This window comes from Dermacentor variabilis, chromosome 5, assembly GCF_050947875.1.
Source record: "Dermacentor variabilis isolate Ectoservices chromosome 5, ASM5094787v1, whole genome shotgun sequence".
Taxonomy (NCBI): domain Eukaryota; kingdom Metazoa; phylum Arthropoda; class Arachnida; order Ixodida; family Ixodidae; genus Dermacentor; species Dermacentor variabilis.
This window is the reverse complement of record NC_134572.1, coordinates 55890624-55903786: the sequence shown is the minus strand read 5'-3', so window position 1 is coordinate 55903786 and position 13163 is coordinate 55890624. Positions and strand designations below refer to the sequence as shown.

The 13163-nt window shown below is 44.6% G+C and overlaps 1 protein-coding gene across 1 annotated transcript in view; it reads left to right on the top strand.

The window, feature by feature from the left end:
- LOC142581866 (cell adhesion molecule 3-like) overlaps window positions 1–11435 on the top strand; it is a 99319-nt gene extending 87884 nt beyond the window's left edge. The window contains exons 6-12 of the mRNA XM_075691311.1: window positions 561–830; window positions 3458–3733; window positions 5397–5575; window positions 6428–6605; window positions 7025–7123; window positions 8490–8581; window positions 11238–11435. Coding sequence (XP_075547426.1) covers window positions 561–830; window positions 3458–3733; window positions 5397–5575; window positions 6428–6605; window positions 7025–7110 — 989 coding nt within the window. The 3' untranslated portion in view covers window positions 7111–7123; window positions 8490–8581; window positions 11238–11435. The remainder of the gene's footprint in view (window positions 1–560; window positions 831–3457; window positions 3734–5396; window positions 5576–6427; window positions 6606–7024; window positions 7124–8489; window positions 8582–11237) is intronic.
- The last annotated feature ends 1728 nt before the right edge of the window (window positions 11436–13163 follow it).

Genomic DNA, 13163 nt, shown 5'->3' with positions numbered 1-13163 from the left:
TAAATACCAAAACTTTGTACGTGTTTCTTGTGCAGGCAAGTGCCATGTGCATCACCTCTTTTATTTCTACTAAATAGAGAACTGGCAAGGCCATGGGCCATTCTCCATGCCAGCGCATCTAGAATAAAGAAATATAATTCGTCAGACTTGGCGGTCACTGTGTTAATGACTAATTAAAATTAGTTCCGCAGTTTTACTGTGAAGCTTAATACCACTCAGTCCAAATACTGCAAAAGCATCCACCGTTAAATACATCTCTTTAGGCCGCAAAGGCACTGTAATACCAATCAAAGGAGTGATTAACTGCTCATCGTTAAATAAGGCGCAATGCGCGACGCATTAATATTGTGAGGAAGACGACAACAGGACAAGCCCTCCATAGAGACACGGTTCTTTACCACGCGATATCATTCACTACAAAACTTCTGATTGCGGCAATGAGATGCGCGTGGGGCTAATCTGATTCACGTATCGTGATGCTAGATCCATGTGCACGTATCGTGTTAGATAACACGTCCCCACGGCTGAGTGAGCAGGACGTTTTTCTCTATTTCCCGAAGACGTGCCGTCCTTCTCGATCTCCCGGGAGCCGGGTTTCGGTTTCCCAATCCTGGAGAAGATGCCGGTGTCCCTGCACTGCGCGGTGGACGCCAACCCGCAAAGCGCGCCGCGATGGCTCAAGGACGACGGGCCACCCCCGGTACCTCAGAGCCCCGACGGATACCTAAATTTCTCAGCCATCGAGCGCCATCATGCTGGCTGGTATCGCTGCGCTGCCGTCCATCGTCTCGGGACGTTCGCCTCCTTCGGATACTACCTCAACGTGCGATGTGAGTGCAGTCAGTGTAGTGTGCATGCTTGTAATCAAGCCCTCAAACATCGCACTTAGGCTTGAGGCAGATATGACCGTTGGCAAGACGTTTTTTTGGAGAGCAGGTTGAGGAACAAATAGCAGAAACACGCTTACGGTTTCTTGGTATCAAGAAAAACTGCAGGTGTCTTAGCTAAATGAAGATTAACGTGTCGAACAGACGGTAGTGATTGGAGATGACTGGTGAAGGCCTTTGTCCGGCATTGGCCATACAAAGATAAGGATGATAATGAATATTTCAGCATGTCCCTCTCATGCATTGAATGCGTTTATTGTGAGAGTTTATTGGGCAGAGAACAACTACCGTTCCAATCAGAAACGTTAAACATCGTATAAAATGATGGACGTAGTGTCCGATGTTGGCACCGAATTGGCTCACTTTCCGAATGATCTGTTTACTGTCTGACCCGAATTGGTCGTCTCCGTATCATATAGCAGGGCCCATAGAAGTGTCTTCTAGTTAACGTTAGCTGCTGTAGTAACTACACCACAAGTAATATATAACATCAATGTTTTGTAAGATGAGTACAGTGAACTCGAATCAATTTATTACCGTGTCCGCGCTCAGTAGTAACTGCGCCGAGAGAATGCTTCAGTTTAACAGCGCCTCAATGCACCGATAAGTGCGCTCTCCGTAAACCGTCGCTTGTCATGGCTAAACTGAACGTTCCTTGTGTGATGAGACTTAAAGTTTACAACAATCTCACAAATCTCCTAAAATTACCTTCTTGAGCACTTAATGAATTGAAATCATGGACCGTTTTTTTATTATATAATCGGCAATCTCGTTGCTCCCACAGGAAAGTTTTTATTGCTGATTGTCTCTGATGCACTTGACAACACCATAATAAAGCGCTGCAGTCCTTACAGTACAGGTGAAATCTCTCTGGGGAGAAAATTGCAGAATGCCGGGTCGGGTACAGTACAATAATTCCGACCCTTTCGGTATACAACTTCAGGAGCGCTCATTAAATGCTTCCCACATTTTAACTTTCTTTTTTCTCTTTAAATTTCTTGCACTTCATTAGGCTTTGTTATAGCTTTGTCATTAGGTTTGTGCCTCTCGCTTCACCAAAGCTGTCGCCTCTAGGCACGAACAATATGTGCTGCTGAGTTCGGGAAGGCTAACACCCGACATTCACGCTGTATAAACTTCCGTAACGTTTGAAAATAAAGCAAAGCACAAAAGAACAATCTCTCGAGAACAGAGTATTTTAAAAAGATGTCGGCCATCTTCCCGACGAGCTGTTTTCTGATCGACGAAGTTAGCTAAGAAAGGAGGGGAAATGGCACGCTGTGACAAGATTTTAATTAGCCAGTCAACTGCTGTCACTCCTGTTTTGTCCTCCTTATCCCGCTAACGTAGCTCGCTTGGGTGCGATATTGTTATTACAGTGACCACTGGCTTCAAACAAATTTCGAGAAGCAAGGGAGAAGTTAACAGCTCTTCTGCTACATATAGAAAGAAAAGCCCGTCTTTCCCACTCCTTCTTGGAAGCAGCCAATATTTAAAAAAAAATCATTTCAGAGTGGAGACGACGCCTTTCTTTGCCTTTATAGTCTAGAAAGCGTGTTTTCTTTTTTTTTTTTTTGCGGGTCGTGAAGCAGATGCTGCATTCTTGCTTAGAAGACTTAACGACAGCACGTGTTGCGTACTCTTTACACGCGTTCCCCTTTTTCTGTTCAGTTGAAACTTCTTTGCTTTGACTGTCCCAGATGTTACGAGAGCGTCCGGGCACTAATAAACGAAAACGAAGACCGAAAATTGTACCCTGACAAAGGGTTCAATCATCGCGGGTGCCTGCTTTCCGACTTTAGCGTGGGACAGGAAAAACAAGTTTGTTTTTTCCCTGTAGGCAGGCATTATTTACATGCACATTTTTTTTTCCTTTTTCCTGAGTGAAGCGATAGCTAAGCTTCGCCACAGCGGCTATTGTACGTACTTTGTAGCATAGAGTTTCCTACAGTATTTTAGGAAGCTCTGTATCTTGCAGGTGCATTTGTGGTACTACTTTAGCGTTGCCTTAATAATCATCATCATCCTGTCATACCTACTACAAACAGAGAAAGGCGATGTATATAACGTAACAGCCGCCGCATTCGCTCTTGGAAAGCGTAACTTCGACGTGAAGGCTACAGCTTAACAAGCAGCTCCAACAAGCAGAACCATCTGTACACAGGTTTAATACAAGCGCTAAGGACGCAGCCCTTGCGCTACGTCCTGTGGTTCTCGGGAGAGACGTAAACAAACCGAAAGCAGTCGTGCTTTGTAAAAGTTGGACAAGCTCTTTTTTGCATACGCCTGAATGATTCCCGGAAGAAGTTACGAAACTCAGCATGAAAAAGAGAAAAATAAACAAGTGTTATCTACAAGTTGAGAGAGCACGTCGTTATTTTTCCTTTTTTTTTCAAGAAGCCAGTGTGCTTGAGAGAGAGGAACAAGCAAGGCTGATAGAGAGCGCGAATTGACACCTTGCAACGTGCCCATATCCCCTTCTATAGAAATGTGTGAGGCGACGTGCCAGAGGCGTGCTGATTAATTTGTACGCCTTCTTCTAACGTTACTCATGGGAAATTTTGATGCAGACGGGCCTGAGATTGTGGAGCAGCCACCATCGCAGGTGTCGGCCGACTTCGGTGAACCAGTGCAGCTCGACTGCAAGGCGGACGGAAAGCCGCCGCCGTCCTACTGCTGGACGCGCGTACGTTCTGGCCGCCTAGAAAGCATGACCTCCGAGAGCTCCCTCATGCTGGACCCGGTGCTGTACTCGGACGCCGGTAGCTACCAGTGTACGGCCACAAATCACCTTGGATGGAAGGAGGAAAGAGCTCGCACCAGGAACATCCTGCTGACCATATCAGGTTAGCTATTTATTCGCTTGCCTGTAATTTGGTGACGGGCCTAATGCGTACATAGCGCCAGTTGATGCTGTCTAGCATTTTGCTGTGCGCAACTACATTTTTGGCGAACAACCTCCTGTGGCAACGAAGGGAATGCTACAGAGGCAGTGCGCGCACGCGTGATAGCGCTCCTGAATACGGTATTGCATTCTCATTCAGTTTAGCTTAAGCTAGGAAATGGAAAATACAGGTGTCATATTTACTGCATCGTTTAAGTAAAATAAGTAATAAAACACGCCGCTCAATGTTAAAACGTCTTTGCGCGGAAGCAATAGAAGAGACAGAGTTGAAACGACATACACAAGCACTAACTTCAAACTCAAGCTCAGAGTATGTATCTCCGGCCGATCTGTCTGCATTTCGTATCATTAAACTTTTCTGTCTCAATTTTTTTTCTGATGACACGATATATATGTATAAACGCTCATGCGTAAGAGGCATAATACAATCAAATGACTGCCGAAATAAACCAACAAGTTACAATCGCATGTTATATATGAGGGGGCAAAATGCTAGAGCTCAATTCAATTCTTTATTTGCAGACATGGAACATACAGAAATACCAAAACTGGTTGGACCCATACCCACAGGCTAGTTGCTGGTCCAGTTGAATATGAATAACGATTGCAAGCACAAAGCAAGTAAGATACATCACGTGTATACACGTTCAAGTAACCTGCCAGGATCTGTTCATCAGACATAACTTATACATGTGGCAGCTAGATATCATAATTCCTTGCTTGACAAAGCAATAGATGGTACACTCATGCATGGACCGTGCCCCCTTGCCACTTCTGCAGCTTGCATTATTTCTCTCCTCCACTGGTCAACGTGCTCGTACAGAACGTCGCCCTCTTCAATCTCTGCTTTACAACCACAGCTCCCCCGGATGCCGTAGCTGTGTTCATCGCGAAGGCGGCTGACGAAGGCGGTCATTGATTGCTGTCGTAATCAATACTACTACAATATCCGTGGGAGATTGCAAGAACGCGTGGCGATGCTTATCAGAAGCTCTAAATGTAAAGCAGAGCTCGATAACGGCGTGTCCTATAAGCTAGGCATCGCACTGTCTTTACTTGAATTTTAGTATTTTATTCCCTACATTTTAGCGTACGTTTGCCACTTGTGAGTTTGTCTTGTTTGTTTTTCTTTTGTTTTTCGCCCCATATGGGACTGTAACGTGCCTCCTGCAAGTGGTTCTTTATGTATAAATTTCATGTTGTCAGAAATAGTGCTATAGGTAAAAATTAGCGCTTGTATATTTCGTTTCCCCTCTGTCGCTTTCACTTTCAATGTTCTAAGAAGTTTGATTACGGAATACCAGTTAGCCAAACGCTTAAGGAGGCGGTCGCGTATATGGCAGTTATCATCTTAGCTTCCACAGTGCCTGTGCTGAGGACGCCCCAAAATCCTTGAATGCAATGGAATAAACTGTGATTGCCTAAAGCAATTGCTTTAAGCAACTCACGTTTAGAAACTATAAGCATTTCTTCATCTCCACGGGCATAAAGCTGCCAGTGTTTCCGGCACATCACTGCAATTGACCAAGATCTAGCCACTTGAAGCCGCGCTGTCAAATATCAATATGTTTCACTGCGCCGCCACTTTATTACTTTCCTTGCAGGCCGACCCGACGTCAGAGCGTTAAATAAGACCCTGACGGCAATCGTGGGGAAGCCTGTCAGGATCTCGGTGCTGGTCTGTGCCAATCCACCTCCGACACGAGCTTACTGGATCGCGAGGCGCGTGCTTCTGAGTCCGGGAGACGCGTCCCACGCCCATTACGTCGCCAACAACTACAGTGTGAGTCATTATGTGAGGAATTGGGGGCAGTATCTTCGCAGCATTAATGCAAAAGTGCGAGTGTGCGCCTTTCTGAATGTACTGAAGGCCTGCGCAACTTGCGAACAACGCGCGTTCTAAGCGCTGCAGTGGCCATTGTAGCCCTGCTATACGGCGTTCGAAATTTACACGGGCGCATGAGGTTTCTGTCGTAGTGAAACTGGGGCATTAGCGATTTAATAGGAGATTCACAACGTTCGCTCTAGTACTGATGTGATACGTACAAAATTTGGCACAAAGTGCTAAAACAATGAAGATGAATTTATATATCTTGTATGTTTTTTTATTACCGTATCGAGTAAAATTAACTATCGGACATGTTTAAATCGGATCGAAATTGTTGGACCAAAAAAAAAAAACTTTCCCGATCCAGAAAAGTACTTCTCGAAGTTCCAAGGAACTTAAAGCATTGAAAAGAAGTTGTGGTGCGCATTATGCAAAGAACACCTAATCAGCTGCTGGTAGATCAATAAGCAGGCAAATGCAGTGAAACGGGGCAGAGGTGAGTTAATGCCTCCGTTCAACTAGGATTCGCTTGTTCCAGACTACTTTTCTTTCTGCGTCCCTCAATACTAAAGTTAACCACGGACTCGGCAGTATGCTTTCGGGAAAGAGTTTTGATAATAACAAGCGCTCTTCAAATATACTGAAAGAGCTTTGCGCAGAATAGAAGGCTCTTTAACATCGTTAGAAAATTAGGCTAATGACAAAAAAATTGTCATTAACTATTTCACCTTGTGTTTCAGCTGTGATATCGTTCATTTTTGTCCTTGAACGCATGCTGCAACTTTCGCTTCGTTTTTTTTTTTTCAGAGTGCCGATACACCCTTTTGTAGAACCACGTCTCTAGACATCAGGTCAGTTCACCCCGACGACGGCGGAGAAATACTGTTCGTTGCTAGAAATCCCAAGGGCATCGACGATGCCGTTGTGCTTCTCAACGTCACACACCAGGCAAGCTTATTCTTCACTGAGGAGAGCTCCTTTGCAGGTAAGAGTCAGTTGCATTTCTGTGACCCAGAGAAATCAGTTCAAAGTCGTTAAAAAGTTAAACTGCTGCACTGTCGAAGTCGCAGCAGTTTAATATATATCATTGTCATCCTCAAGAAGTCCTCATTCAAAGCATTTGTTTCGCTCCTTTTTGCTAATCTCATCAAAAGCCCTGACTAATAATTGAGATGTTTTCTCATTTATTCACGAGCTACCCCTAAATTAGTGCCTCCGTTTAACGTGACCGCTTGTTGGGCGAGTACTTCGCACTGTGCGGATTCATGCGGCTCATGTGTCTGGGGAAGCTGACATGAATGTTTAGTTTTAGTAGTTAAATAAAGCGGCACTGACAGCATTTAATTGAAATTGCCTATGCATCCTATTATGTCCATTTCTTTATGTTGCTCTTTGCCATTTCAGAAAAACCAAAACTCAGCTGGCTACTTCCAGCTTGGATGAGCTTATTTTTGTTTTTTTCCGACCCACTGAGAAGTGGTGGAAGCTGACACGGGTTTTTGGGTGAGTCCTTATACTTCAGACTGGTTATTGCGACGTCGACTGGACTACAAGGGTTCCACACTCGACCTGAATTTCCCTCATGCAGGCATAGTTAACGAAAAAAATATCTGCGTGCAAAATGCCCATGCGTAATTAGAGGATGATACCCGCGATAAGAAGACGTTTCTCCTCAGCTTTTATTGCCGACTACGAGTGAACTTAAGCCGTAGACAAAATATGCCAGTGTAACGTTACAGTGAGCTGAAAGAGATTTAAAGTTTATTGAAAACATCGTGATCGTTAGCACTTTACCGCTAAGCAGCCACGTGTCTCCATTTGTCTAACGACTTCCTGTTTGCATGTCACACGTTGTCACGAATCATCAAGGCTAACGTAAGCCTTTGTGCACAAACTTCCAAAACGTATGACAAGACCTTGCGACAATGTAACACGTCCTTAATAACTGTCAAGCCCTCAAGTCAAGCTGTAAGTGAAGAGGGAGAGGCCGCAATTACTGGCGTGTTGAACTTTCTTTTTTTTTTATTCACGTAGCATGGCTCAGCTAACGAGGGACTTCCAATAGCATGTCATGTGAGGACATAATGATATAGAAGACTAAGGGCAAGAGAAAAACTTGGATGCGTTCACTTCCTCGTTCGAGACGCGCCAGGCCCGCTGAACCCTGTTGTAAACATAGACTACTTCAGAGTGCCAGCTCATGTGCTCTTCATCCGCCGTGATGTTTATACTGTAGTACAGCCACTGAAACTTGTTTATTCATGTTTTCTCATGTGATGGTGTTTGCACTGCCTAACAATAACGTAATTAATTATTTATCCTTACTTGGCACCGACGGCACTTAAGGCGTTGAGTACGGGTTCACATGTAAGCTCACCGTCTATATATGGTGCGTTCGCTTGCATGAAATGAAAGAGGTTCACGTTTAATTTTATCGACAGAAGGTAGAGGAAGCAGTTCTTTACATAATATTGCGCTGTAGCTATTACACACGTTTTTAAAAAATATTTTTGCAACTTTTTCTATAAATTCATATTTTAGTTCATTGTTTGCCGTGTATAATACCTGCTCCATGAAGGCTAATTGTCACAGTGGAGCTTCATACAACACACCAACTTCACATGCTGTATCAGGCTCCAATGTTGTTTTTTGCTTCCGTTTCTGTCTGAGGCGATTACCACAGATTGACCTGTCCTTGCATTTTATGAAAGTGAATTTCTGGGATGATTTGATTCTCGTATGCTTTGTAAAAGCATGAAGATGTCGAGAAGCTTTTATAGTCGCAATATTTTCAGTCATTGCTTTGTCATTAGGTCTGTTTCACTTTTAGCCAAGTTGGCCTAAATATCTCCATCTTATTCTTCTGTAGAGGTCATAGGAACTCCTGAGCAAGAAAATGCTGTACCACTTCAAAGGGGGACACCCTGCCAAATGGACGCTATTTGAAAGACCAAGACCAAGGTAAACGAAGCTATCAGAATTAAAAACAAGTTTGGAACTTCAACCTCTAGTTGAAGTCATCTGAAGAAAATCTCTTACTGAGCGAGTTGACACCTATAATGGGGGCGGAGTCACTGCGCACGGCATTCTATCGCGTCATCCCTCGCGTGAAGGGAGGAAGCATCGTACTGTTTAGATTCTTTTACTACACGTATCTTACAGATTGGCCCACATTTTTAAAGAGTGCACATACACACGAGAAAAGCCTAAATTTTTAGTGCTCGAATCCTTCGGGATCAGCCCACAATTGTAAATGGCACAACCTTCGGAATTGGCTCACACATTTAGACTGCGCTATCTCCGGGATTGGCCCATGAAAGAGGCGGGCGATACACATACCGATACTGAAAAGTGGGAAGGGGGGAGGGTACATGGTTAGGAAGACATTGTCTTTATTACCATCCGAAATTTGAGAGCACGGTGTTCGCAAGACTTCTTGAGTGTGAGCCGTGCAATGGGGGCCCACAGTTCTTGCTTAGTTGCTATGGGGTTGGGCTGGTAAGCACGAGGTCGCGGGATCAAATCCCAGCGACGGCGAGCGCCTTTCAGTGGCGGCGAAATGTATGAAGACTTGTGCACTGAGATTTAGGTGTACGTTTAAGAACCCCAGGTGATCCAAATTAATCCAGAGTCCACCACTACCGCGTACCTCATAAGGAGATAGCAGTTTTGGCGCGTAAGACCCAATAATCTAAATTTTTGGGGGTCGTGAGGATCGTCGTTTTAAAACCTCGCCACTTTCTACCAAAAGAGTGTGTGTAGTGAACTGCCATTTCAATCTCCATAGTTTTGTTACGCCAGGACCACAAGAAACGTACGACCACACTACCCAGAAATGCTTTAATGCGAGAGCATTACTTGACTCACTGTGCGACGCCATCGTCATCTGAAAGCCAGGGCTGAAATGCGGCACACAAACTCGTAATCTTCATCTAACTAAAAAAAAGAGTGTTCGCAGTGAAGATTCTACTGTGAAGGTCCTATCCTCTGCCCCACCACCACTGCTGCTGCTCCATAGCCGAGCGCGCTAACCAGTACGACCCCATTGCAACAGGCGACAGTGATGAATACCAGCAAGGCTGCGCACGTTGTTGGCCTCTGCCTGGCGAGCGATTCACTAGATGGCGCACGATAGGGGTAGTGTCACTGTCGGTACTGTGGAGTCTTCATATTCTGAAGTTGCATCGCTCGCGTCTGCGTTATCAGGTGAGACAGCAAAGCCTGGCCGGAGGTTCCAGTTCACTGCCGAAGAAGTACCAGACCATCGCAACGTGGCGAAACTTGAGAAGCGAGGTGCTGCAGCGAAAGAGCGTTCACCACCGAAGCCCCCGACAACGCCAAAGGATCGACATACTGCTCCGATCACAAAACCATGCTACTGTCGATCAACTTGGACCCGCAGACGCCGTCGCTGGAGCCGATAGTAAAGGACGACGGCGACGGCATACCCTCCTAATACATGAGGTGGAGTTCTCCTACAAACCCGATGAAGAAATGTGGTGTCAACACCAAGGTGCCACTCAGAGAAGTGCTGTCATCGCTCGGGGAAGACGTGTCATCACGCTGAAAAGTGGTGTGATCGAGAAAGAACACTCAACGCAATCTGCGTGAAACACAGCTTCAATGAAAACTCCGCAAAAATTCAGCTGAGAGATCATAATATGGCCGAATTGGCACCTTGCGTTGTTGCGATCTCATAAGCAGCAATTACACTCGTAGATATAACGCAATAGCACTAAACTCAGCAACATTTCGCTGCAACACTAAACTCAGCGCATAACTCAGCGACAAGTAATGCCCTCGCATTTACACATCATAAGAATTGCTTAGGTGCCTTATAAGTCCTTTTATCTGGAGACCTCTGCCTGCAAAAAGATGGGAGCAGTTCCATAGCAGAAATCTTTCAGAATGTAGGAATCTGAAAAAAAGAGCCCAAGTACTTCGTGGTCTCAGCATGCAGTCCAAAACTGAAATGTGTATTATACGATCCATTATAGCGTTTTGACTTCAAACCTCACGCTGAGACCTCTAAGCATTTCAGTATTTTTCCATTTGATGTTGTACAGGAACTTTTCTCGGCAGATGTGCCCCTACTAATGACGGACCACACCAACCCGAAACCTTCAGCAACGCCCACAGCAGAAATAAAAAGGCGCTTAAGGCGTGTTAGGTTTACGTATGATAGACACTGTACATCGTCCGCAATAGCATGTTATGATAAGTAACTTTTCTGAACTCCAGGCAGTAAGGCCGAGAGTCCTGACAATCTGATTGCTATGTGGCTCGCACTGTCTGTGGAAGGTCGTGTGTTTGTAGATCTATTTCATTCGCTTCAAGAGCTTAAATTATACAAATAGCCATCTCTACATTAGTCAGCGAACACTGACTAACACACGTAGCATTCATGTTGATCAACGTGCTTGTTTATCATAGTGCCTGCTAAAAATTACCTTCCTGGCAATTTATTTTTCATTGGTCTTGCTGCCGAGAAGAAACGTCCCACCGTGCTACCAATATAGTGCTCTACTTTCTGACTTCAATTTGACAGGAAGTGGTTAAGCCAAATACTAAATGCTGTGAAACTCATATGAGCGACTATTTTTCTGTTTCTTTACAGTCTTCAATTTCTAGAAATTTCAAGTGTGGAAATATTGACTGGCTACTATCTGCAGGACTGATTCCACCAGTGCATTTTGTTCTGAAGATCTCTCAGAGATTGGGGATTGAGCTGAATCGACATAGCTGATAACCTGTGAAAGCTACAAAAGGACCTGCAGTGTTTTCGTCGGGCAACCTGTAATAAAAAAATTTGAATATATGGTATCTTGTAAAGGTTACCGTGTGCGTGCTATTTTTTCCTTCTTTTAACTGCAGTGGAATGGCGGACAAATTCCAAGTACGCTTCCAGAGTTATTGTTCAAGTTATCATTTGTTACGATGACGCATTCAGCTGGGTACATGATAAGACCCCTGGAAGAACTCCTCGAATGCACACGCTATACAGGCACTACAAAATACACGTCAGACATTACACCACATGATCAAATCTCCTCTCAGATATATAATAATGCAAGTAATTCGTCAAATGACTGAGGTGTTAACCTCCCAAAACAGCACAGTTGGTTATAAGAGGCGTCGAACTGAACGGCTGTAAATACGACTGTTCAAATGCGAAATGTTGACACCGGAAATCCAACCTACGACATCATGCTGGGCAGCACAATAATATAGCCACTGAGCCACTGCTGCAGGTTACATTTTGTCAGTAATAAAACCTCGCGCTAGATCAGTTCTGCGCCTTTATATTATTTAGAATTTGCAAATACAAATACGAAAAGCTTGGAAAAGGCGTAAGTGCAATCATACATTTAACAAAAAGCTAGTTCAATGCTTCTTTTTACGAATACAAAGATACCTTCCCAACAAAATACGCCCTCCCTTAACAGGGCATTCTGAACTTTGATGCAAAATTCCCCGACGCTTTCTTTGTTGTTGTTGTTGTTGTTGTTGTTGTTCTTTTTTATTTTTGCGTTTTTAATGGTGTACTAAAGAAAATTTATTATTATTATTTTTCAGCACGGGAAAGCGCGACACTAAGAAAAAAAAAAAAAAGAACACATCACAAAGTGATTTACACTACACAAGAGCGGCTCCCTCCCCTAAGTTCATCCCCCGACTGCCCATTCTGCTGGTGCTCCGTTTGACGGCACACAGGCACTTTCACACAACGCGCTGATCGCTTGTCAACGTAGAAACAGCATAATTGTTTGTTATTGCATCCCCCCACCCTGCCTTTCCCTCCACCCCTAAAAAGCCTCCCCCCCCCTCCTCAGGTAATGTAAAAACATTTCAATTCTGGTTTCAAGCCCAATCGCATGTGTTCGACAGAGCGCACAGCGCTCGCATGCAACCATATTAGCTTGTCCAATACCTGAGAAGATCCTCGGCCCCACTGACATCTCGGAATAAAGGAACCTAGTGTCTTGCGTTCATATATACCATCGGAAGAAGAAAATAACGTTTTCAGAAAGAAGGCTCTTTTCAAAATGCTTATTTCTCCGTCCACAAGTTTCTGGTGTCCTCTTCTTTTTTCCCCTCAATCTGCCTTAAATCACAGGGAATTTCTGTTACAGTTGCAAGCGTTTTCTTTTCACCCGAAGGATCTGCCCATTTATGCCATTCTAGCTCGGCATCGCGCACGAGAGGTGCCCGTGTCCCAGGCAACGACACGCAGCTTGACAGCAAAGGAAGAGATGCCGTGATCCCTATTTATTGCGGGCGCAAGGCTTTTCGCCACAGGAGACAGCGTCGTGTTATTCCGCCGCCCCTCGAGACGTCAGCGAAATAAAAAAAAAGAAAGCTTTTGCAGCGGTAGCCGTAGCGCGGAAACAAAACCCGGAAAGTAACGGGTAAGATTACAGAAAACAAGGTGGACATAGAGAGTCTTACGATAGTTAAAAAACGAAGACTATGCTATGCAGTGTCGGGCCACGACAAATGTATCACCTGAACAATACTTGAGCGACGCCGTGCCGGAGAATGC